Source organism: Durio zibethinus, chromosome 19 (assembly GCF_047325235.1).
Source record: "Durio zibethinus cultivar Kanyao isolate XHJ-2024 chromosome 19, ASM4732523v1, whole genome shotgun sequence".
Lineage (NCBI taxonomy): Eukaryota > Viridiplantae > Streptophyta > Magnoliopsida > Malvales > Malvaceae > Durio > Durio zibethinus.
The window spans coordinates 18120925-18144206 of record NC_143180.1 but is presented as its reverse complement, the minus strand read 5'-3'; the positions used below and the strand labels follow the sequence as shown (position 1 = coordinate 18144206).

The window sequence follows — 23282 nt, the reverse complement described above, 5'->3', positions numbered from 1 at the left end:
AGCAGAAAATACGTACAGTCAAGCTACTTATGAGCTCAAATTTAATTCTTATTAAGTTATTTTTAATAAAAAAAACCCTTAATATTTTTCTTAACAAAATTTTATCATCTTTTCCATAATTAGGGTTGATATTGTCATTGGATTATTACGTTTTTTTTTTGCCAATTGAAGTTAAATAATTATTTCTAGATGCAACTTAGAGGTATTCATAGGTGGGTTCAGTTAATCCTTTTGAAGTTCAAAGATTGACCCTTTTCACCAAAAGTCTGTTGATGCTTTTATACAGTCACCACCACCAAACAGCGTTAGTTCCAATAATCAGAGTTAAAATTCTGATAGTACCCAATAAAAAAAGAAAAAGAAAACAGCGAAACCAACCTGTTAAAGATGATTGTATGAATGAAAACAGAAGAATTAGAGTTTTTGAGATATGGATGAAAAATAAAACTGTGTTTCATCCAACACAAATCAGCATCAGTTAAAGACACATGGCATCAAATAGCTAAATCATTGGACTGGGGAGGTTCCATGCTAAAAGTGCATAGCTATCCTAAAATTATAACAACAGCTTGAATGCATTTGTATACCTTGTAGTTCCATATTGGCATACGCGCATTCAACAGTTCAACAAGAAAAACACCGAAAACAACAAACCCAACATCCATGACTAATACCATATTATAGTCTCACCCCAAATGAACTTCAGTACATCAGGTTCGCTTGACTACCCACATCAAACAAATCATGGAATGAACGAAACAAACAAAAAGCTTCGGAGAAGCTCATACAATGTAGATAGCAGATCTCAAGGGAGTTCAGACATTTGACAGACAGCAGGCATGTTATTCCATACACAAGAACCAAGGCCCCATGCTTGACTTGAAATAGATGTTCCAGCTGCCATATTCTTGCACTCAGTACTCAAATCATCACCGAGAAGGGTTGCTATGGCATCAGTCATGATTGTCTGGTCCTTATTATAACCAGAATCCTGCTCAAGCCAATTTGAAGCAAGTAAAGTATTAGGGCGACTATTGTCCAGCTGAATAGGAGCCTCTTTTTGTACCTCAGGGGTCAAAGCACGGTCAGCTGATTCTGATTTTACATGGGACTCTGAAAAACAATCCAAATTCAAGTTAATAAACTCTAGCCAAACAACTGAAAATATTTGAGCATGTATGATTCTCACTTCCAGTAGATTTGGAATATTAGTTCAAGGACTCTACCATAAAATATCTGGACAAGATAAAACGAATTTGATGATATAAAAATGGTGCAAAAAATAAAAAATAAAACATGCCATTAAACAAAGATTTCTGACAAATGACTCCATAACTAGGGTACGAAAAAAAGAGGCTTTTGTAAATTCTATGTCAATTTAAAATAGTTTAAACTTGAAACATCACTGCAATCTAAGGGATGTAAGTCAGCATTGACGCTTGATGAGAAAGATCAAATTTTAATAACGTGGAAGATAATTTCCATTTTTTTGATAATGCATGAAAAGTATAAATCATATTTCAGCCTTAAAAAGTCCAGATCAGAAAGATGCTCACCAGTAAAAGTTTCGGCAGGTGGCTGTTCATCCAATGAACTGCCACTTGCACTGATACATTCACTGAAAAGAGAAGTTGCTGAATGACCCATTGGAGAAAGAGGTTCACCACAGTTTTCCCATTCGGTCTCACAAATGTTGAAAATGGAACTTTCAGCTATATCATCGGGGGTTGATGAATTTGAACTCTTGTCAGATGCATGATTCTTTGCAGTGCTTAGAGTTTTTGCCTCATGAATCAAAGCATCCAGCAGGCCACTATTACGGGGTGAAAGACAATCTGACTGCACTCCGCTGGTTGGTGGTGGTGACTGTATAAAAGCATCGACAGACTCAAGTAAAGGTGGTGGGCAAGATAATGTGCCCCAGTTACCCAATTCAGTTTCTGGATATTGGAGTGAAGGGAGCTCCAACTTCACAGCCTCAAAAGAGGGCTCTGAAGCAGAGAAATTGCCATTTGAAAGGGCATGGCTGCCTGGGAATGCACCAAATGACTGGGAGTTGTTGGTTGCAGGATCTGGTTCAATCAGAAAAGACAGCCCAAAGGATCGAGCAGCCTTGTCCGACATATCATCTTGCAACTGCTCAAATAAGGGGCATTCATTTTTAATAGTAGCAGTGTAACCAGGGAAAAAGGCCATTGATTCTCGAAGACGCTTCTGGCGATGGATTGCTGGAGGCATGATACTACAATACTGAGAAGAACCTAGACCTTTCATCAGCATGCTGCCAGCAGATATATCAGGAAGTTTGGGGACATAGGGCAGGACATTTTGATTGGCCTTTAAACTGTCAAATATGACATCAGGGATCTCATAGCTGTTGTTCTGCAAGATATCATGAGGTCCTTTATCCCTTCCATTAACTGCACTGGTACTGTGGCTCTCCTGCAGTGCTTGCAAGCACACTTCAGGAGGATACAGAGGTAACCCAGCACGTTGACGTCTTTTAATCCGGGTATTCCAATAATTTTTTATCTCATTATCTGTACGACCAGGCAACTGCAAAGAATAACACAGCATAGAGAAACTTATTTCAGACACCTAAAGGACAGACGTACAAATTATTGTAATTGAAAGTTTCATCATGCTTTGCACAAATGTTTAGCATTTCCAAGGCTGGAATAGGTGCCATAGAATTCTGGAAGACAAATTGCTATTATTCTGCATCTAGCACAATCCTTGTGGCTACTAATGTGGTTCAATATCTTTTTTAAGGCATGAACTAAATTTTGCATTTTAGTTTTCTCACTACTTTTCCTTTTGGCTTTGGGAATACAATGGGATAAGGATGGGGCATAGGGAAGAGGGTACAGCATGATGAGATGCTGGATTTTTATAATCCGGGGAGACGATGACTTCACCTAGGCCAAGAATAACATTTCTCTGACTAAAAGGCTCCTTATGACTCTCGACAAACTTTTACTCTGTAAAACACTAAAAATTACTGTCTTAATTTGGATCTCCCCAAAACCCATAATACAAATCAGAGCACTTCAACATTCTTTCAGTTAGTTCATTGGTTATGAATAATGATGGATACATGCTGCAACAGGAGTTCAGATAGAATGAAACAGCCTAGTGTAACTATCAGTATTCTTAATGATATTTCATGTAACTTGTTCTAAATGTATTATACAATAAAAGTTTTAAATGATAGCAATAAAAAGAATTCAGCACACAGAGGGGGCACACAATTCAACAGACAAATTTTAAGTTTTAAGCTTCATTTTATTGATGGAATTCTTAAGTATTTTATGTTCAATAAATTTCTCTTATTCAAACAATCATGAGAATAATTAGATTCACAGTACATGAACTGCATACTTACATGTGCAGCCATCCGAGCCCATTTATTTCCCATCTTTGCATGGAGTTCAATGATCAGCTGTTCTTCTTCTTGAGTAAATGCCCCTTTCTTCAAGTTGGGCCTCAAGTGATTTGCCCAACGTAAGCGGCAACTTTTTCCACAACGAAACAGTCCAGAGTGCTTCTGAACTGCATTCCAGTTGCCTTCCCCATGCTTCTTCACATATTCAATCAAAATTGCATCTTCAGCAGATGTCCATGGTCCTTTCTTCAGAGCAACTCCCCCACCCGCACCTCCTCCACAGCTACCATCACCAATCAATGGCAATTCAGTCTGATCCTTAGAGAGCATGCCTTCTTCCCTCTCATTTTTTGTGTGACTCATCTCTATGTAATCACACACAAATCCCTACCAACAGGTGAGAACCATCCAAAACCTGAAACCAGATAAAAGATAGAAGACACGCATAATTAGAATACAAAGAACCAAAAAAAGGCAGCATGTTTTCCTCACACTTTTTCATACTTGCACTCCAACTCACACAGGTACATCATTTTCTTTTCCAATACACGCTCTTTATGCATCAAGACAAACTACAAGTGGATCAACCATGGCACTCCTTTTATTCACATGTTAAATAAGAATTGCGAAAGCATACACAAACATATTAAATCTACAAAAGGAAACAAAAGTCGTTGGGATAATATAAGAACAACTCTTACAGATAACGAATTTGGAAACGACAGAAAAAAGTCATCACATACAGAAAGACTAAAATAGTTAATAGAAAGCAAAATTATCCAAAGAATATAAAATCCAGCAAAGATAGACGTAAACCGTGTATCAAATTCCAATTCTATTCCACAAACAGCAAAATCATTCCAATCTTTGAAAGTTAAATTAAACCCTTTTACGTAATTTAGAAAGCAGATAACATACAATTTTGAAAATTAAAAGAGGCCCATTTCCAGAAATGATGACATAAATAAATTCAGACAATAAGTAAAATCCAAATTGCATTTATTGCAATACAGTTCTCTCATAAATTACTCCAACAATCTACAATTGATAAATTATAAGCTGCAATAATTGCACTATCAACTACTAAATTACAACAAAAAAAATATAAATTTACAATAAATTAATCCAAATCCACCCATTTAATTAGAAAAGCACCCAAAAAAAAAAGGAAATTAAAAAAGGAAGAATCTAAGAAAACGTAGAACTCAATTAACTGCCTTAAGAAGATGCAAAATTTGGGGAAAAACTTGCCTAAAAATAAAATTCTTTGAATGAGCTCAATTATGGTTCCTGATTGAAGAGAGAGCTGAGACAAAAGAGAAAATCGAAAACCTGAAAATTCAACACCAAAAAAAAAAAAATTATAACTATAATAAATTCCTTGATCTAAAACCAATAATAATAAAAAAGAGCAAACCCTAGATCAAATATATTTATTTTTTATTCTAACCGTATTTTTTGAGCTAGAAGAAAAAGGATCCGAGAATAGAAAGAGCAAAACATCGAGATCTATCAAATAAGCCGATTACAAAAGGAAAGCTTTTTTCTTTTTCTTTTTTCTTTTTTATTTTTTGAATTTTGAGCTTCTGTGTTTGGGGGAGAGAGAAAATAGAAAGGGTAAAAAAAGAAAATAAAAAGAAAATAAAAGGGAGAAAATGAGAGAGAAGGGAAGCTAAAAGAAGGAGAAAAAAAGAAGGAAATCTCAGAAGGAGAGGAAATGAAGGAGAAAAAGAAGGAAAGAGAATGTTTTTGTTTTTATGAAGCTTAATTAATTATTTATTTACAATTTTTTAGTAATAAGAGATTTTTGAATTCTTTTTTTTTTTTCCTTCCAATCAATTCAAATCAATTTCTTGACTTTAGGCTTAACGAATTCATAATTTTTTTATAATTTTTCAATAAATTTATACTTAAATATTTAAGAAGAAACATTTGAGCTTTCATTTTAAATTTATAGTTAATATCTTATTGGATCTCATCGTATTTTTAATACGATATGATTAAATTTATTATATTTTAAATTAAATTTAAATATTAATTTTAATAAAATTAAATTAACATAAATTTTTTATTATTATTTTTAATTACAATTATAATAATTTTTTTACATCATTATTATAATAAAATTTATGATTTTTTTTAATTTTATTGTAATCAACCTCTTCAGTGATTCAATTGAACTCTTAATTAAATTCTTTCTCTCTTTAAATTAGCCTTTTCAAGAGAGAGAAATGGTGAGTTAATAAAGCCCTTTCCCAAAGATTAGTTTGTTTTGTTTTTTCTTTCTTACTTGTCATTTGTCAGTCTATCTCAGATTGATTTTTTTTCTTTCTCTTTCAATGGTTAATTAATTTTTTATTTAATTAATCAATAAAAGTAAATTGGGGTCCAATGATATAAACTTTAATGATTCCTAATTGGTACGTATATTACACGCGTTGTTTTTTGTTTGATGTTACGAGTTGCAATGTGTCATGCAGCAGCGTTTATTTATAATATATATAAAAATTACTGATAAATGTATTAATTTTATTATGAAAATGTATTTAAGAAAAAAATTTTGAGGATATTTAAAAGAAAATTTCTTTTTGAATTTTTTTATTATTTAGTTTTTAGGTGTTTAAATCCGCTCTTGAACATGTTACATGATCATCCACATTTTAAGCCTAATTTTAATCAATTTTAAACAAATTTAATTAAAAAAAAAAACCTTGTAGATTGCTGTGATCCACTATAAATGATTTTGTTTAAAATTGTCTATCTTGTCAGTTAGTGATTTTTGTATTTAAATCCTATGGATGATTGATGTCTTACCCTTACTGTTATGATTAATGACAAAGATAATTTTTTATATTTGTATTTATAATAAATTATAATTTTTATTAAAATTTTAAATTATTTTTTTATCGTATTATCATATTATATTTTAAATTAAAATTTATTAATTGATACATATTGTATTTAAGGTTGATTAATGTAATTTAGTTTAAAAAAAAAGTAATTTAAGGAAGATATTTGGAAGAAGTTTTTCTTAAGAATAATAATTTTTCTACAAACCTTGAAAACATTATCACATGGAATAATATTTAAGTCAACAAATTTAGTATTACACTTTAAAAAGTTTTTTAATGCAGTTGAACCATGAATAAAAAAAAATAAAAGAGAGATAATAAATTGATTACAAAGAGATCAAATTTAAAAAATGTTATAATAAACGTTAATAAAAATATTTATAAATTTTGATATATTAAAAATATTTTTTATAAATAAATATTTCTTAAATAAATAATTTTTTAAATGAAATATCATATCAAATAAATACATATATTTTTTAGGAGCTTAAGCATCCATAGTGTAGTTAGTTCAAAATGAAGGTAGGCAGTGAAAATGATGGTTTGACTTACGAAAGGGGATATATCATGAAAAACGTGATGGCTTTACGTTTGATTTTCTCCTACTCACGTAATAAGATACAATTGGAAAATGGAAAAAGCCGTACATATGGTGAAAGACAGAGATGATTAAATATATTAGTAATGAAATTTCTTAATTTTATAAGTAATGCTAATAGAGTGATATATATTCCTTAACATATATTTAAAAAATTAATTAAAAATTAAGTGAAATACGTGTCAATATTATTTTATTAATCTCGTTTTGAAATTAAGTGAAAGAATATATGTTAATTATGGATAGTAAAAATAAAGGAAATTTTATGAGAAAAAACTGCCACATGGTCACGGGTGAAGCTGTAAAAGACAATTAGATCAACATTAGAATTGCTGAAATACTCACTTGTGCATATAACAGCCAGTGTTCATTCACAATTTAAATCTACAAATGAGTTTCCAACAAATAACTACAGAGAACCAAAGTTATGAGATGAGAAGAACATTGCCTTAGACTAAACCAAATGTGGTTGGTTTCACATAAATTATCATACCTCACTACAACTAATCACATTCTGTCAAACATTAACATGGTATACTAGTGTAATCAGACAAAAAAGGTGCAGCACACCAGCTACTTAAGTACAGCAAGCGTTTCACGGGTGAAGAGCTCCGATACATGCTGTCAGGAAAAGTGAAATAATAACATGAAATTAACACTGTCAAGGACTATTCAAATAATAATCAAAAGACAAACATAAATAGATGAAAAGTAGTCATTCAACTATGATTTTTTCCTTTTTTCCCTATGGTTTAGCTCTATTCATTAGTTTGTCCCTCTTTCCGTCACATATTCTCCATTGACTAGTAATTAATTCCGAATTTTTACAATGTTATAAAGTCTAAGCCCTTGCAACCGGGACTATCTATCTTCGCTACCTTTTCACAAATCAAGTTACTTTATTAAGTTTTCTCGATTAACTATACCGGCTTGTCCAATCCCCCAAGCAGCCACAGCTAAATAACTGACATTTTACTATAATGTTATCAGGTTCCAACTCCAATGGTAGGCAATTTCAGGTATGCATCATTCCAGCTAGTTAATTCTTCCGTTGAACAACAAAGTCACCGGTATCCATACTCCTTCCGAACTATGCCAACAGATAATGATTCATGAACTATATCAAACAACAGCAGAAAAGGGCAGAATAGATCAACAATCATGTCAAAGCAAAAGCAAACACCACAAGACATATTGGAATCAACTTGTTTCAGTTACTAATATATTCAATGATTTGCACCATTAGAAGACTATCCCAAGGTTTGAAGCATGACACCTTGCTCTCATTTGTTTTTCCTTCGTCAAAAAAACGGATAAGATGTTTGCAAGCCAAGGTACAATTTGACTTTGCACCATCTTTCAATGGAATCAAATTGGGTGTGAAAGCAAGTTATCTGATACAGACATGGGGCAAGAAACTTTTTTATTCATGTTCATAATTTCAGTATCAGCAATTTTAATGTGTAGGGCATAATTGTCATGTATCTCTGTTGCAGGTTTAGATTGCTTCAAGAATCCCTAGGTGTTCAGATTATTTTCACAAGGCCCAAGTTACCAGTCAGTTACCCATTAGAAGTCTTAGTCCCGAGAGTACTCCTGCACCTTTAACAAATACATATCGATCCCAATATTTCCCTCTCTCTCTCTCTCTCAACAGTACTCTCAGGTCAGTGTTCACAGTACAAGAGGCCCTTGAACTTGATTTCTCCAATTCAGCTGCCCAAAATTTCCAACAATCTTTCCCATTAATTCCAACTTTCTTTTGGGATCATATGAAATGCCTTAGTGATACAAATAATAGCTACAATTCTTAAATTCCATAGTTGACCATAAACGTGGGCAGACTGACCCAAATCTGTCACAAATGAGTTTTGTATCAGAACAGAGATCCCTAACCATCCCTTTCTCTGTTTTATTCTACAATCATGGTTAACGACCCGAACTTTCATGTAAGTTTGGAACTTTATCACAAAATCTCCAAGAACTCTCCGTAACTCAAACCTTAATTACGAGAAAGAAAAATTACCAACTCTAGCAGTACAAATAGATATAAATAGACAGAATTGGCCAACGACTCTTAAAAGCTAAAGCCATAGAACTAGGAAAACAGACTTGGCTAATATAAACCGAAGACAACATAAAAGCCCTAGTAATTTATCTAAACCCAACATAAGACCCAATGGGTCACGACTAAGGCCCATTCAGAAAAAACAGAAAATTACCAAAATAACTTATAGCACAGAAATAGCCAGCTTTTATAAATTCAAGTCCTAAATCGCCAGCATTGAAATTATAAATATGAAAATATTAAGGTTTCTTATTCCATGGCCGTCACAACCTCTGTTGCAGTTTATCTAGTACAAAATCCTATAACATTAATTAACCATAAGAAATTCATCTATTTGCCTTCTTTTGAGTAGGAAGGTGTCTACTTACATTCTAGTAATTTGTTAAATTATGGTTCCATTAACATTAAACTTGAACCGTGGAAATAAATGCTTACAATTGTCAAAGTTGCTCACGAATATAGGCCATTGATCTCAACATAGAACCCAAAGTATCTCTTGACACCTGAAATTTTACTTCTGTTTCACCAGAAGTTATCTTTGTATCTTGGAGCTGAGAAATGCAAACAAACAATAAGTTATAAAAAAATCAATGTAGGCTTGCATTATAACATACATAAAAACTTAAAGCAACAAGAAGCACAAATCTTACTCTTCAATTCTAAGCAGTAGCAAACAAGAAAAGAAAGATGATACTTTAATTTATCATAGCCACTGTAGTTTAGTGTACTGCTAATCAAATGATGTTTATCATTAGAACCTACTTTTTGTGGACATGGACAAAATCATAAAAGCTCTGCCAACTCAGACATAGGGTGCTACACATGGCATATCCAAAAGGTTAAGACATGTGGACATTGGAGACTTACGTATAAAAATATAAATATAAAAAATTCATTTGTTTACTTTGTATAGATAATAATAAATGTAAATCACAGGTAAATCAACTCAGGAAATAGACCATTATGGCCAAGTTTCATACAGAGCATACATCTAAAGCCATTCAACTTATCTCCCCATATCTTTAACTTTTAACAGCCCCATTCACCTTAGGTCTAGCAATCTCTCATCTTATTTTCTTACGTTTCCTTTTGCCCCAGTCAACATATATCTAGATTTCTACGAAGGACTCAAACAAAATGATGCACATGTGCTTCAAAAAGGAGGGCATTCCAGGCATTTTATAGCCATTGTTGTTTTCAAATTCTGTGAAAAGGTATTGGGCTAAGATTTAGTAGCCATTTTGTAGAGGAAGTGAACCATTTTGTAGAGGAAATAAACAATAAGCTTTGGTGAAGATAATTGCTGATTGATTATCTTCTTAAGAGAGAACCAAGTTTCCCATGAATGATCCCCATGTTAAAACTAGTAGACTTGATCAATGATGAGAATCTAACCAAAAGCTTCTTATAGCTAGGTGCTATGTGAGAGAGTCAAAAGAAAATTCAGCAATAAATTTGGGACATGATGCAGGTAGAGACAAATAGGAGATCTGTAGTGATATGAAAAATTAAAGACTTACTAGACCATTAAGACCCAATATATCAGGACTATGACCCAATCCGGTAACACAAAAAGACCAAAATGGCCCTTGACACCAAGACTTAACTAAATTTATAAATTAATATTGGATATCTTTCCTTAGACCAAATAATTTCGTTGTCCATGAAGAATCCAAGAACTTTGTCTTCTAGAGTTGAAAACATTTATCAAAGTCAATCAATTGAAATGCAACATAAACAAATCTACATACAGGGTACACTCATGGATTACCAAAAGAAGGAAGATGAAAGTAAAAGGCTTGTCAACATGCCATTGATTACTAGTCCCGATAGATAGAGTGGAGGAAGGGTAGTCAGTGGCACTTGGTCTTATGCAAGATACATGAAAATTTGAGTTCAGTCCCAAAAAAGAATATGCCCATTTTATGACCACAAGATGCTGACCACTTCCTCTATGTTCTACACTTAAAAGAATTACTAAATATAATATATAAACCCAAAAAACAGGATGTAAAGCAGGAAACAGGAAACATCCTTAAGTCTGGACAAAAATGCAAAAGTAGTTCAAGTTGTGAGTCAACTTTAGCTCATTTAAAATAAGGACCATTACATGGTTATCAGGTTTATTTTCACTGTTTTCTGAGAAAAAAAAAAAAAGGTTAAATTCTCTGTCCATAAGAAGTAATACCCAAGAAGTTGAGAATTTGGTTCTTGGCAAGAACCAAAATCCAATCATCAATTTGCCCTTCAAATGAACCTCAAATTGCAACAATCTTTTGTAAAAATAAAAGAAGCAATTTTAAAGGACTGTATATAACGAAAGTTAGAATTAGAGATTAAAATATCAAAGGGCAGTTTGGTAATTACAATGAAGAAAAGGTTGTTTCTGAGATTCTGCTCATTTAGCCATCAGATCTACAAGAAACACAGTTCCAATGTTTTGAATTTTGGTACACTATGCTCTCTATAACCTGATGAAATACCAAAAAGCATGATTAAACTCATTAAATACAATAGTTCTTAGGAAAGAGGCCGACTTAGCTGAACAGATTCAAGACATACAATATAGCATCTAATATCATTATGCTAAAACACTATGGCAATTCATATAACTAAGAGATCATCACAAACGAACATGCTAGGAGATGAAGAGACTTAAGTTCAACATTTCAAACCTTCAAATTTATGACAGCAACTCTATTGACTGGTGTTGAGAGCTGTTGACTGATGTAAGCCATTGATCGCAACATAGGTTCCAGAGTAATCCTTGTGAGTCTAAACTGCACTTCTGTCTCTCCTGAAGGATTCTTGCCATAGTCATGCAGCTGCAACAGAGGAGAAGGACAATTATTGCAATCAAAAGCAATCAACTCAAGTTATGCTACAATGATTCATGCTTGGACAATCTGAAAGATGACTGCAGATTTTCAACAAAGTAAATGGTCATTGGAAGCACTATGAATAGTATATAAGGATTTTTGTAGAATAGACTAACCACAAATAAGCAGTTAGTTGTTACTTTATACCAGTTGGCAAAGTATCTAATATGTGATAGAAAACTGTATCTTGAATTTACAATGAGAAACCCAAAAAGGAAAATAAAAATAAATTTAAAAAAAACAATGCAAACAAGATAGTTGATAAAAATCATTACAACAATAAGAGTATATGCCAATATACCTTCAAGTTTATGACAGCTACTTTACAAGCTTCCATTGCAGTTTTATTTTCTATAACCCAAGTCATGGACTTAAAACATGTGAGGACCACCTGCGCCCAATGGAAATAGAATTCTCACATATTTGCACTAACAAAAGGTCAGCTAATGCTGCATACAAACAATAATCCAAGACACATATGCGTGTCTAAGTTGTTGACATACATATAAAGCATATATGAATAAAATAGATATAAACTTCTTTCACACATACCGCGTTATCCGGGTGACCACTATCACGATGAATAGATACAGGGACCATGCTAGGTTGATTCAAGTCGGTAAGTGGAGCCCCAACATCATTAAGATTAAAGCGAGGTGGTACTGCATCTTGCAATGGCCACAAAGATGGTACTATTTCGGAGACTGGAGAAGTGGTTTTTTTGCTACCATTTTCATGACCATTTCCACTACTATAAGAGCTATGCGGTGCGACTTTAGCTACATTCTTCTTTACAAAATCAATCTTTTTCCCAGCCTCTCTAAGAGCAATGATTGCTGCATTATATGTCTCAGAAGTGACTGCCCCTTCTTCTGCCAATTTGAAAGCTTCCTGACATAGGTTATTGAAACGGGTGGTTACAGTCTCAATACCTTGAAGATCGGCATGTTGCCCATCAAATCCAACCCAAGATTTGGCACTCCTGGTCCACCGCTTTAATATGTAATGTGAAGGGAGGGTAAGAACATTTGTCACAGTGAAGACTGTCAATATATGTCTACATAGAATGCCTGAATATTCAAACATCTGACAAGTACAACTTGCTTTCATCTCAGAAATATTCAGTGTTACAAAGTATGCCTTATGATCATGTTCATATTTTGCAACCCTGTATTTACTGATTATCCCATCACCATCAATCTTGTTTGCAGTATATACAAAAGTTTCAACTAGTTCCTCCTGAAACTTTGAGAAAACTTTCTTTGTGTAGAAGTTTGCTGCCTGCTGTTCCATAGGCGATGGTGTCTTCAGCAATGGTGTGGTGCAGATTGTATCATAATCTGCTTCTATTTCTTTCTCTAAAGAATGTTCTAGAGCCCTTTCATACTGCTTAAAGAAAAGTGGTATGGTTGTCTGCTGATTTACGTACCCATCAAAAAAGGAGCTAACCCCTTGGTTTGAAGAAAGAGTAGCAAAAAAAGTACCACGAAAATAAACTGGAGCCCACTGTTTACGAGCATTATAGACTGCCTGAAGCCACTCATTTTTATGGAGATCATACTTATCGAGTAGAGCGCTCCATGATGATTCAAAATCCTCAATCGTCTCAGAAAAGTTTATGCAGCTATAGAGCTCACCATAGAAGGAAGGATGAACAAGGTAGATATGTGCCAACCTTTCTTGTCCTTCCCTCAAGATGTGCCACTTGCAAATGCAGTGGCGAGTTTCTGGAAAGACCTGTGAAACTGCTGCTTGTATGGCTCTATCTTGGTCCGTGGTGATGGAAACAGGAGGTCGATCATTCATTGCAGATAACCATGTCTTGAATAGCCAGGTAAAGGAAGACTCAGACTCATCTAGAAGTAATGCACAACCAAACAACACCATCTGGCCATGGTGATTTATGCCTGTGAAAGGAGCAAATGGAATCTGATACTGATTTGGTCGATACATTGTGTCAAAAATAACTGCATCTCCAAAGTAATTATAAGCTGTCCTTGATCTTGCATCAGCCCAGAAAACATTAGTCATTCGGTTGTCATCATCGAGCTGTATTGCATAGAAAAAGCCAGGGTTTTCAGCCTGCATCTTCTTGAAATAGTTCAGGAGATTTTGAGCATCTCTCCCTAGTGTTCTCCTTTGACTAGAAGGTCTGCTATAGCCTACAGGCCCAGGCCCCATATTCCTTACAAGGCGATTAGTTTCAACAGAGGAGGCATTCCTGACCCTAGTTGCTTCATAAGAAACATGGTTTCCATCTGCTGAAACATAAACATCAGTAGTAGCATCCAATCTCTCAGGAACATTCTTAGCGGCTCCAGCAAAATGCCTACGAGGTCTAAGGTAATGAACCTTACTAGGAGAATTCATAGAGTGATTATGATCCTCCACAAACTTTGTTGCAACCCACTTACCTCCATCTTTTCTCTCTATCCTAAACATGGCATTACAGCTTTCAACATTTTTCCTCTTAAAAACCTCCCTTGAACATGCAAAATCCCACGTTACAATTGGCCCATCAGGCTTTGTACGTGTAAATTGACCAACATGGGTATTAAACCCCAACCGCCTAGCATATCCATCATAAAATGTCTTGCCTGCATCCTCCGACTCAAATTCCATCCCAACACATGGCTTACCTCCTGCACCTCCATCATCATCCTGATTAACAACTATCTCTATCTCCGTTGAATTATCAATTAAATTCCAATTATCATCACCCCCCTTATTAGACTCAACATTCACTCCCTGGACATTGTCCCCTTTTCCCCCTCCCACGTCCATGTTTTCCGTGCATTCAACAACCAATTCAGCATGTTTTTCTTCTATTAAACCCAAGTTGAACCGCCCTCCATTCGTTCAATCTATCTGTTTAATTACATGGTGATCAATTTTAAATTTATAAAGTCACTCAAAGCAATGCCTTATCTACTAATGGTTATAAACTATTGAATTTCAATAGAAACAACCCAAATTAACATGAGTATATATATTTCAATAGAAAAAAGAAAAAACAATTAATCCAATTCTACTAAAGAATTGAGGGAAGCATTGCTGAAGTCAATGCCAAATGAGCAGACTGACAGAATAACTGAGACATGAGCTAAAATGAAAAGGCAGTTAAAAAAATGTAAAAAAAAAAAAAAGAAAGCGAAAGAATTATGAAATTGAGAGACAAGTGGGAAAATTAAAAATTGGGTTATCTATAAAAATTGAAAATTGAATTCAAGCAAGAAACTTACAGTGATAGAAAGGGTCTGAAAAATGGCATTTTGGAAGAAAGAGAGAAATGGGGGGCCTCTGCTCTGTTCTTCCAAGTTTGTGTCTCAGTGAAGAAGCATTTTTATCGGTGATGAAATCTGTCGTTGGTGGAAACAATGGTTTCCTCCTTTTTTTTTTTTTGGCCTAAACCTAGAAATTGGGCAAAAATTCGTTACTAATTAATCAATTAATTAATTTTTCTTTTTTGGCTACGTTCGTTCACGTAGCGATTTTTCTTTTTACAAATATTTTAGGAGCAATTTAAACCTTTGTTTTTGTTTTTCTTTATCTATATCCTATATATAAAAACTATCCCTAAAGCTGATACAGTGACACGTGATAAATCCATTACTTACCATTAATTTTTTTTTTTTTTCAAATACTTTTAATAATTAGTATCTTCACATGCGACGAGCCTTGATTTACCATATGAAAATTTATAAAATAAAAAAAATTTCAAAAAATTATTGGATTAATTATAATTATAATAAAAAAAATATGATAAGAGTTGATTATAGGGACGATGATGTGTTGTTGGTAATTATAATATCCTCAAATGCTTTTGTAAAGGAAAAATAAATATCTAGATAATAAAAAAATTCATAAAAATATGTCTAACTTATCAAAGAAAAAATAAAATTTCAAACTCTTAAAATTAACCAATATATTAAATTTCAATAACTTATTAAGACCAAAAAAAAAAAAATTACTACTAAAAATAATCAAATTTCAAAAAATAACCTATATGGAAATCAATTAAAAGATCTCACAAAAAATAATAAATTTTTTTACAAATTATTAGATCTAAAATTTAAGTATTTTTTTTAAAAATGTCTTTAAAAACAAAAAATATATAATTAAAAAACTAAAAATATTAGATTTGAGAATTTTAGTGAATTACAAAATAATTAACAAAAACCAATCAATACAAATAACCATATAAAAAATCTCTAGATACAAGATTTTTAAATTCTTGTTTTTTAATTTAAAAAATTTAAAACTAAAAAAGTTAAAAATTTTTAAATTATTTTTTATAAAAATTAAAAAAAATCCCCATATGAAGCAGGGATAACATTCTAGTTAATAAAATAATTCTCTTAGCCTCAAATTATTAGTCCCTTTAAATTTCACATAATTTAAGAAAAAATTTTTAATTTTGTATTTAATATTAACATTAAAATAGTTTTTTATATCAAATAATAAAACATAATTTTCAATACAAAAAATAAATTTCACCTTGAATATAAATTATTAAAAAAATAAAAATACAATGATAAAATTTAAATTCAATAATAAAAAAATAACAAATTTTATTTAATAAATATAATATTTAATTCAATTTATTCATTTAATCACTCTTAATAATATTTACTAAATTTAAAGCTTGAATCTTAATATTTATAATTTTTTTTGTTGCAATCTTTTCTTTAATGTACAGAGTTCGAGTTGCTCTCTTGAAAAAAAAAAAAAAATCCTAAAGCAGGCTGGGCAAACGATTTGGGCAGTAGCATGGAATACATATTTCATTTCAAGTACTATATATATATATTCAAGATTTGCCTTTGAGAATCACATCAGCCTCTGATTCACTCTCACCTACAGCACCATCAACATTAATCTTTAACAAAATTCTGTTTCTATTGCCCTATTATAGCCAAAATAGTGAAATACCACAGCCATTTTCACACACACTGCTGACAATCAAGAGGACCCCCACCAATGAAAGAGTTAGCACTAAAATGGAGGCACTGAGGAGGCAAAACTTGAGATCAAACCTCTGATGCCAATGGCAACTAGTTAAAGCATGCAACTCAGATTCCTCTGATTCCCACAAATAACACAATTGCAACTAATGGCCAAACCTCTGCTACTTTTGTTAGCAGCTGAAGTGAGCCCTTCAACAGAAACTGCAACAGATTACTTGGTATGGCAATCAGGCAATACTAAAAATTAGATTAAAAAGAAACGATCAACCATACCAAGGCAATAAAAAACATTAGTCATTTAATCCTTTTTACCCCAGCTTCTCCACTTCTTGGAGCTAATAACAAGAAGAAGCAATTACATGTACACCTCTAGTTACTTCTTCATGCTCCAAGAACTTCTCTTTCCATTCTACTGATTGTGAAAGGAATTGCCAATACTTCTTCCTTGTTACTACCAATAATCCCCACAAGAACAAAACCCGTTTCTAAAATGATGAAAACGCTTGTTGTCACGAACAACTATCTCTCTTTCAACTGCCTTTGATATCAGCTTAGCAGCATTGTGACAATCCACACAAATACGCAAGTTCTTGTTGACTCTTAGTGTTTCACCTTTACTTGTCCTCAACAACCCAAGAGAAATGGCAAGCTTTTCACTATGGCCCCTCAATACTTCAATCTTCTCATCTTCCCCTAATTCATGAAGCACAGAATCTGTATTGGGTTTATATCCAATTTTACATATCTTTTCCTCTAATCTTCTCCACATATTCTGGATTTCTTTAGAGCCAGTAAATGAATTATTTCCAGCTAAAAAGCTATAAACTTTCCCTCCCAGTTCGATCCAACTACGACCAGCATCCTTTTGAAGGCCAATCTCCTTCATCCTTTCCCGCACTCTTCTCACATCATTCCACTTCCCTGATCCAGCAAATAAATTAGAGAGTAGAACATAATTCTCTGCTTTGTTAGGCTCCAATTCGAACAGCTTTTCAGCAACTTTCCTTCCAATATCCAGTGCACTATAAGTTTGACAGGAACTGAGTAATGAACTCCAGATTCCAGCATCTGGTTCCTCATGCATTTCATTTATGAGTCTCAAAGATTCATCCAGTCGTCCGGCACGACCCAACATATCCACAACACATGCATAATGCCCCAATTTTGGTGTCAAGCCATGGAAATTCCGCATCTGGTTGAAATACTTTAATCCCTCTTCTACCAGCCCAGAATGGTTGCATGCCGTTAATAAACCAACAAAAGTGAAAGCATCAGGCTTCTGACCAAATGTTTGCATCTTTTCAAATAGCTCCAGCGCTTCTTTTCCATATCCATGAAGTCCATATCCTACAATTACAGCATTCCACGATGCCACATCTTTATCCCTCAATTTGTCAAAAACACTTCGAGATTGTTGTATGCAGCCACTTTTCGCATACATATCTATTATTGAACAACCGACAAATATGTCTTCTGCTAGGAAGGCTTTCAAAGCATAACAATGAGCTTCTTTTCCAAGCCGCAAAGCTGATAGCTGTGAACATGCCCCAAATATGCTGTTTATGGAAATTTCATCAGGTTGAATTCCATCTGAAAGCATTTGACGGAAGATAACTAAAGCTTCATCAGGAAGTCCATTCTGTGAATAGCCGGCAATAAGTGCATTCCAAGATACTAAACTTTTGTCTTCCATCTCCTCAAACAACACTCTTGCAGTAGCTGATTTGCCAGAATGAATATAAAGTGATAATAGTGAGATAACAATAAATGGATCAGTTTCTAATCCATTTCGTAGCAAATACCCATGAACCTCTTTGCCAAAGTGCAGAGATTTCAGATGACTACAGGCCAAAAGTAGGCTTCCTATGCTGAAGCTGTCTGGTTCTACGCCAGAATTTGCCATTTGAAGGTAAAACTCTAAAGCTTTCATAGGAGCACCATTCTGTGCGTAGCCACCAATTAGTGCATTCCAAGAGCTTACAGTCCGACTCTCCATACCATTAAATGAACGTTGAGCAAAGCACAATAACCCACATTTTGCATAGGCTGCAACAAATGCATTAGCTACCAATTCATCATATTGAAAACCATGCCTAATTGAATAACCATGAAGTTCCTTCACGCAAAGCAATTCAGACTTTTCCAAACAAACAGGCAGCACATTCAATATGGTAACTTCATTGGCCTTTTCCCCCTCTTCCACCTGCATTTTCCGTAGAAGATCAAATGTCCCACTAGCATCACCTTCCGATGAAAAACCTCCTATCATTGTATTCCAAGAAACCACATTTTTATTATCATCCTTATTAAACAAGCTTTTGGCATGAGACAACCACCCACATTTCGAATACATATCAATCAAGGCATTGTTCACCGTTAGTTCCTGATTCAATCCCAATTTCACAGCCAAACCATGAAAAACTATCCCCATTTCTACATCTCCTTCCCCTGCACACACTGGCAATATAGTCACCAAACTAGCGACATCCGGAACCAGACTTGCTTCACATTCTATCATCTTCCTAAACAAACCAAAACTCTCCTGAGAAAAACCATTCTCAGAACACACACATATCATCGAATTCCAAGAAATCAAGTTCTTTTCGGACATAAAATCAAACACTTTAACCGCCTCATTAACAATTCCACATTTCCCATAAAAAGCTATCAAAGCATTACAAACAAAGACATCTCCGAGTAAACCCAACTTCACAGCCATCCCATGAACTCCCTGTCCTAATCCCGCATCCAAAATCCCTCCACAAGCCTTAATCACGCAAGGGAGAGTGAAATTATCAGGCTTGAACTCCGTTTCCGAAACCAACTCAATAAAAGCCCTCATTGCTTCTTCATAAAGCTGGTTTCTTGAATACCCACTAACCATTGCATTCCACTGAAACAAATTCTTCTTTCTTAATCCATCAAAAACTAAGCGAGAATCTAAAGGGGACCCGCACATTGAGTACATTGTGATAAGACGGGTGTTGAGAACGACGTCGTTATGAAACTGGCTCCACGAAGTCACCATCTGGTGAACTAGTCGACCTGTTTCGATGTCTTGGTGGCGGCCACAGGCTTGTAATAATAAGCCCATGACTTCTTTCTGTTGTAAAGAATCAAGAGTTTCATAGGAATTTCGTTGTTGTAAAAGAGTTAAAGCTTGAGGGAGGTTTTGTTTCGATTGGCAAAGACTGTTTAGTTGTTCGAGGAGAGGGAGTTGGTACTTAGTTGACGTGTTGGTTAGAGGAAGTGAGATAGTTTGAGAAAGGGATGATTTTAGGCGTGGAGAGATTTTCTTTCTAGTGATAAGAGGAGGTCGCTGATGGTAGTGATGGCGGTGGAGGGAGGTTGATAGCGGGTGTGCCACCAGAGCCATACTTCAAACAGATATGGATTATGTCTTTCAAAAAGACATGATTAGGATAATGGTTATCTGTATGCTATAAATAGCTGCAGCATGTGGAGGGAAAAAATTATTTATTTTATTTACTCTTAATAAGAAAATTTATAATCTTAATTCTTTTATAAATTTTTTTTTTGTTAATTCAGATCCAATTCTTATAAGAAGTATTTCAAAAATAAAATCTTAAACATATCAAGTTAATGTAAAAAAAAAAAAAAAATTTAAAATCATCAAAAAAATTAAGCACAAATATATGAGTAAAATAATATGTATAAAAAATTTTAAAATTAACTCTTAATAATTAGAAATCAATATAGTTATATATATTTTAAAAAATAAAGATAATGTGCAAATTTACTATTATTTTTATGTGAGTGCTTCAAGTTTACCTTTAATCTTTCAACTGCATAAATTTACCATCATACTTCTAATTTTGGGGTAAATTTATCATCATGCTTTTAATTTTAAAACAATTAAAGAATATTTATTAAAATATTTCAATAAAAATAGTTTTACAATTTTTTTAAAATTCATTAATATAAGCTTGTTTTACAATTCAAAATACAATTTTTAAAATGACATAGTAGATAAAAAGCAACTATGAAGTTAAAAGTTGAAAATTTTTTTTGTTTCATCGTAATATTTTTTACCAGGTATAATGTTAAATAATAAATTTTTTTTCATTTATTTTATTTTATTTTATTCTTTCATCATTACTTGACCCAAAGGATACCCCTTTTTTTGTTTTATTTTTCAACACGAAGAAATCAACACTAATGGTCCATATCCACCCCATTTAAATATTCTTGTTTCAATTAAAATTTATAGTGATGAATTTCTTGTAACGGTGAAAATTTTTATCACAAATATTTAATTTTTTTATGAAATTTTTTTATGATATTATTGTAATAAATAATTTTGATGTATTGTTATTCAATCATTAATATATTAATAATTGTAATGATTTAAACCTTTTTACGATTAAACTATCATTATAAGTATATTTTTGTGACACAAAATTATTTGTCGTAATAAAATCATTATTGATAAAGTGCACAATGATAAGTGATTTTTGATAGAAAATAATGTACTGGTAACTACATATAAATTGGTCACTATTATAAAATAGTGTTGTGATAAAAAAAAGTTTGTCACATAATACTTTACTTTTTGTTTCAAAAATTTTTGTTATGTTAAACATAATATATTATTGATGACTATATGTCATTACAATTATAAATTTATTATTACGACAATTGAAATTATCATTATTGAAAATATTATAATGATTAGAAATTAATTTATTATTGTGATAACAATTTGTGTATCTTTAAATTTATTTTTATTGCAATAACATTTGTAAAAATTTTTAAATTCTAAATTATTTGTTCCAATGAGTTGGTGTTTATGGTATACTAATTTCTTTTCATGTTGAAATTATAATATTATATCTTAATAAGAGTCTAATAAAAAATAATTTAATTAACTGATGGTAATGTTCATAAATGGATAATAATAATAATAATAAATTAATAATCCATAAATATTTAAATAACAATAAAAAATTAAGTATCATCATGTCAATATATAAGATTTAAAAAAGAAAGAAATTCAAAACCAATGAGAGTTATAGAAGTTTCTAACATTATCAAATATCATTATGTTAATATGTAATGCAATGATAATCATAAATATAAGAACAAAGGATAAAATATATAAATAATATTTAATTAATAAATATAAACCTCAATATGTTTTAAATGATAATTTTAAATATAAGAACAAAGGACAAAACATTTTGGTATAAATTCAAAATGAAATTAAAAACTAAAAATAAATATTTGATTAAAATGACAATAATTGAAATTATATAAAAAAATTATCTTAATCAAAGTAAAGATAGAAGTGCCATCCTATTGGGAATGCTGGACTTATTGGTGCTGGAGGTTTGATTTAGTGCTACAATGATAATTTTATTTTTGGTTTTTCAAGGAGATTTTGCAAAACCTATTGCATGAGTGCTGAGTTGTGGGCCTTAAACAACAATAAGAAATGGAGCACCTTCTGGCATTGTTGAATAATTCAAGCATAACATAGAATGGTATAACAAAAATATTTGTAAGAGCTACTTTTACTCAAAACAGCAACAACATGGGTTTACTTATCTTAGAATCAATTACCATGCTTTTAAAGTTGCAATTTAGTCTCTGTCATCTATATGGATCAAGCTATCAATTACCTCCATTTACTTGATTTCCATTTTTACTTTCCTCTCTCATTTTTTTTTCCAAACTTGCCATAATGATTAGTTTGTTTGTATGCATTTTGTATCTCAACACTTAAAACCTTTGTATATATGTACATTTGTATGTTTGTACGTATGTATATATGTATGTATGCTTTTTTGTATGTACATGCATACATATATGCATACATGTATGCATATAATTATAGTTGTATAAATGATACATTAGTACTCGCAAAACTGCTCGGGTTTGATTTAAATAAAACTTGAATTCAACTTGATTATTATCGAGTCGAACTCGAGCTTAAGTAGTTCGACTTATCGATCAAGCTGAATTCGAACATTTTTATATCTAACTTAAGTAGTTTACGGGTTTAATTGAGTTTTTATATTTTAATATATTTTAATTATTTTAATTGTTAAAATATTTCAAACTTGAATTTGAGCTCGAACATAAATAATTGAATTTTTATTGAATATAAGAATCGAGTTTATTTTTACATATTAATCAAACTTAATTAAGTGAGTTTAAATAACTTGATTTTTATCTCGAGTCGAGCTCAAATTAAAAAAATGAAATTCAATTGAGTTCGAGTCGAGTTTCGAACCTCGAATTTGGAATCGAACTCAAACTTAAAAATGTATCAATTAAAACTCAATCGATTACACCCCTATATAATTATAAATCACCAACAAAAAAATTAAATAAGAAATCAAAAGCTAAAAAAAAAAAAAACTGTTAACATAAATGAATGTTGACCGTTGTTTGAGATCTAAAAAACAACTTAAATTAATCCTAAAATTACATTTAGGTTAGATAACAATTTGTTTGGTTGAGAATTGAAACAATAAGATTAAGTATAAATAAGCATTTAACTTGATTGC

At 32.3% G+C, this 23282-nt stretch overlaps 3 protein-coding genes across 5 annotated transcripts; all 3 read right to left on the bottom strand.

Moving 5' to 3' along the window:
* Positions 1-474: 474 nt before the first annotated feature.
* LOC111310459 (transcription factor MYB33-like) lies at positions 475-5136 on the bottom strand. The gene is made up of 5 exons (XM_022909940.2): positions 4836-5136; positions 4637-4717; positions 3386-3800; positions 1557-2556; positions 475-1113 (listed from the first exon to the last, which is right to left on the bottom strand). The coding sequence occupies exons 3-5, from the start codon at positions 3746-3748 to the stop codon at positions 806-808; spliced, it is 1671 nt and encodes a 556-aa protein (XP_022765675.2). The 5' UTR covers positions 3749-3800; positions 4637-4717; positions 4836-5136; the 3' UTR covers positions 475-805.
* A 2022-nt stretch (positions 5137-7158) lies between these two features.
* LOC111310458 (protein FAR1-RELATED SEQUENCE 3-like) lies at positions 7159-15206 on the bottom strand. 3 transcript variants are annotated; one of them, XR_016330452.1, is made up of 7 exons: positions 15025-15206; positions 12335-14650; positions 12084-12173; positions 11579-11728; positions 11271-11374; positions 9339-9454; positions 7159-7456 (listed from the first exon to the last, which is right to left on the bottom strand). XR_016330452.1 is itself a non-coding variant. In XM_022909937.2 (6 exons), exons 2-5 carry the CDS (start codon positions 14564-14566, stop codon positions 9344-9346), a joined length of 2583 nt encoding a protein of 860 aa, XP_022765672.1. In that variant the 5' UTR covers positions 14567-14650; positions 15025-15206; the 3' UTR covers positions 7159-7456; positions 9339-9343. The 3 variants fall into 3 exon arrangements, 2 of the variants coding, with proteins under 2 accessions (XP_022765672.1, XP_022765673.1); XM_022909937.2 differs by lacking the exon at positions 11271-11374; XM_022909938.2 differs by lacking the exon at positions 7159-7456 and having other exon boundaries at positions 9126-9454.
* Positions 15207-16998: 1792 nt separating this feature from the next.
* LOC111310457 (Pentatricopeptide repeat (PPR) superfamily protein) lies at positions 16999-20200 on the bottom strand. Its single transcript, XM_022909935.2, has one exon. It carries the CDS (start codon positions 20123-20125, stop codon positions 17201-17203), a length of 2925 nt encoding a protein of 974 aa, XP_022765670.2. The 5' UTR covers positions 20126-20200; the 3' UTR covers positions 16999-17200.
* Between the last annotated feature and the right edge of the window lie 3082 nt (positions 20201-23282).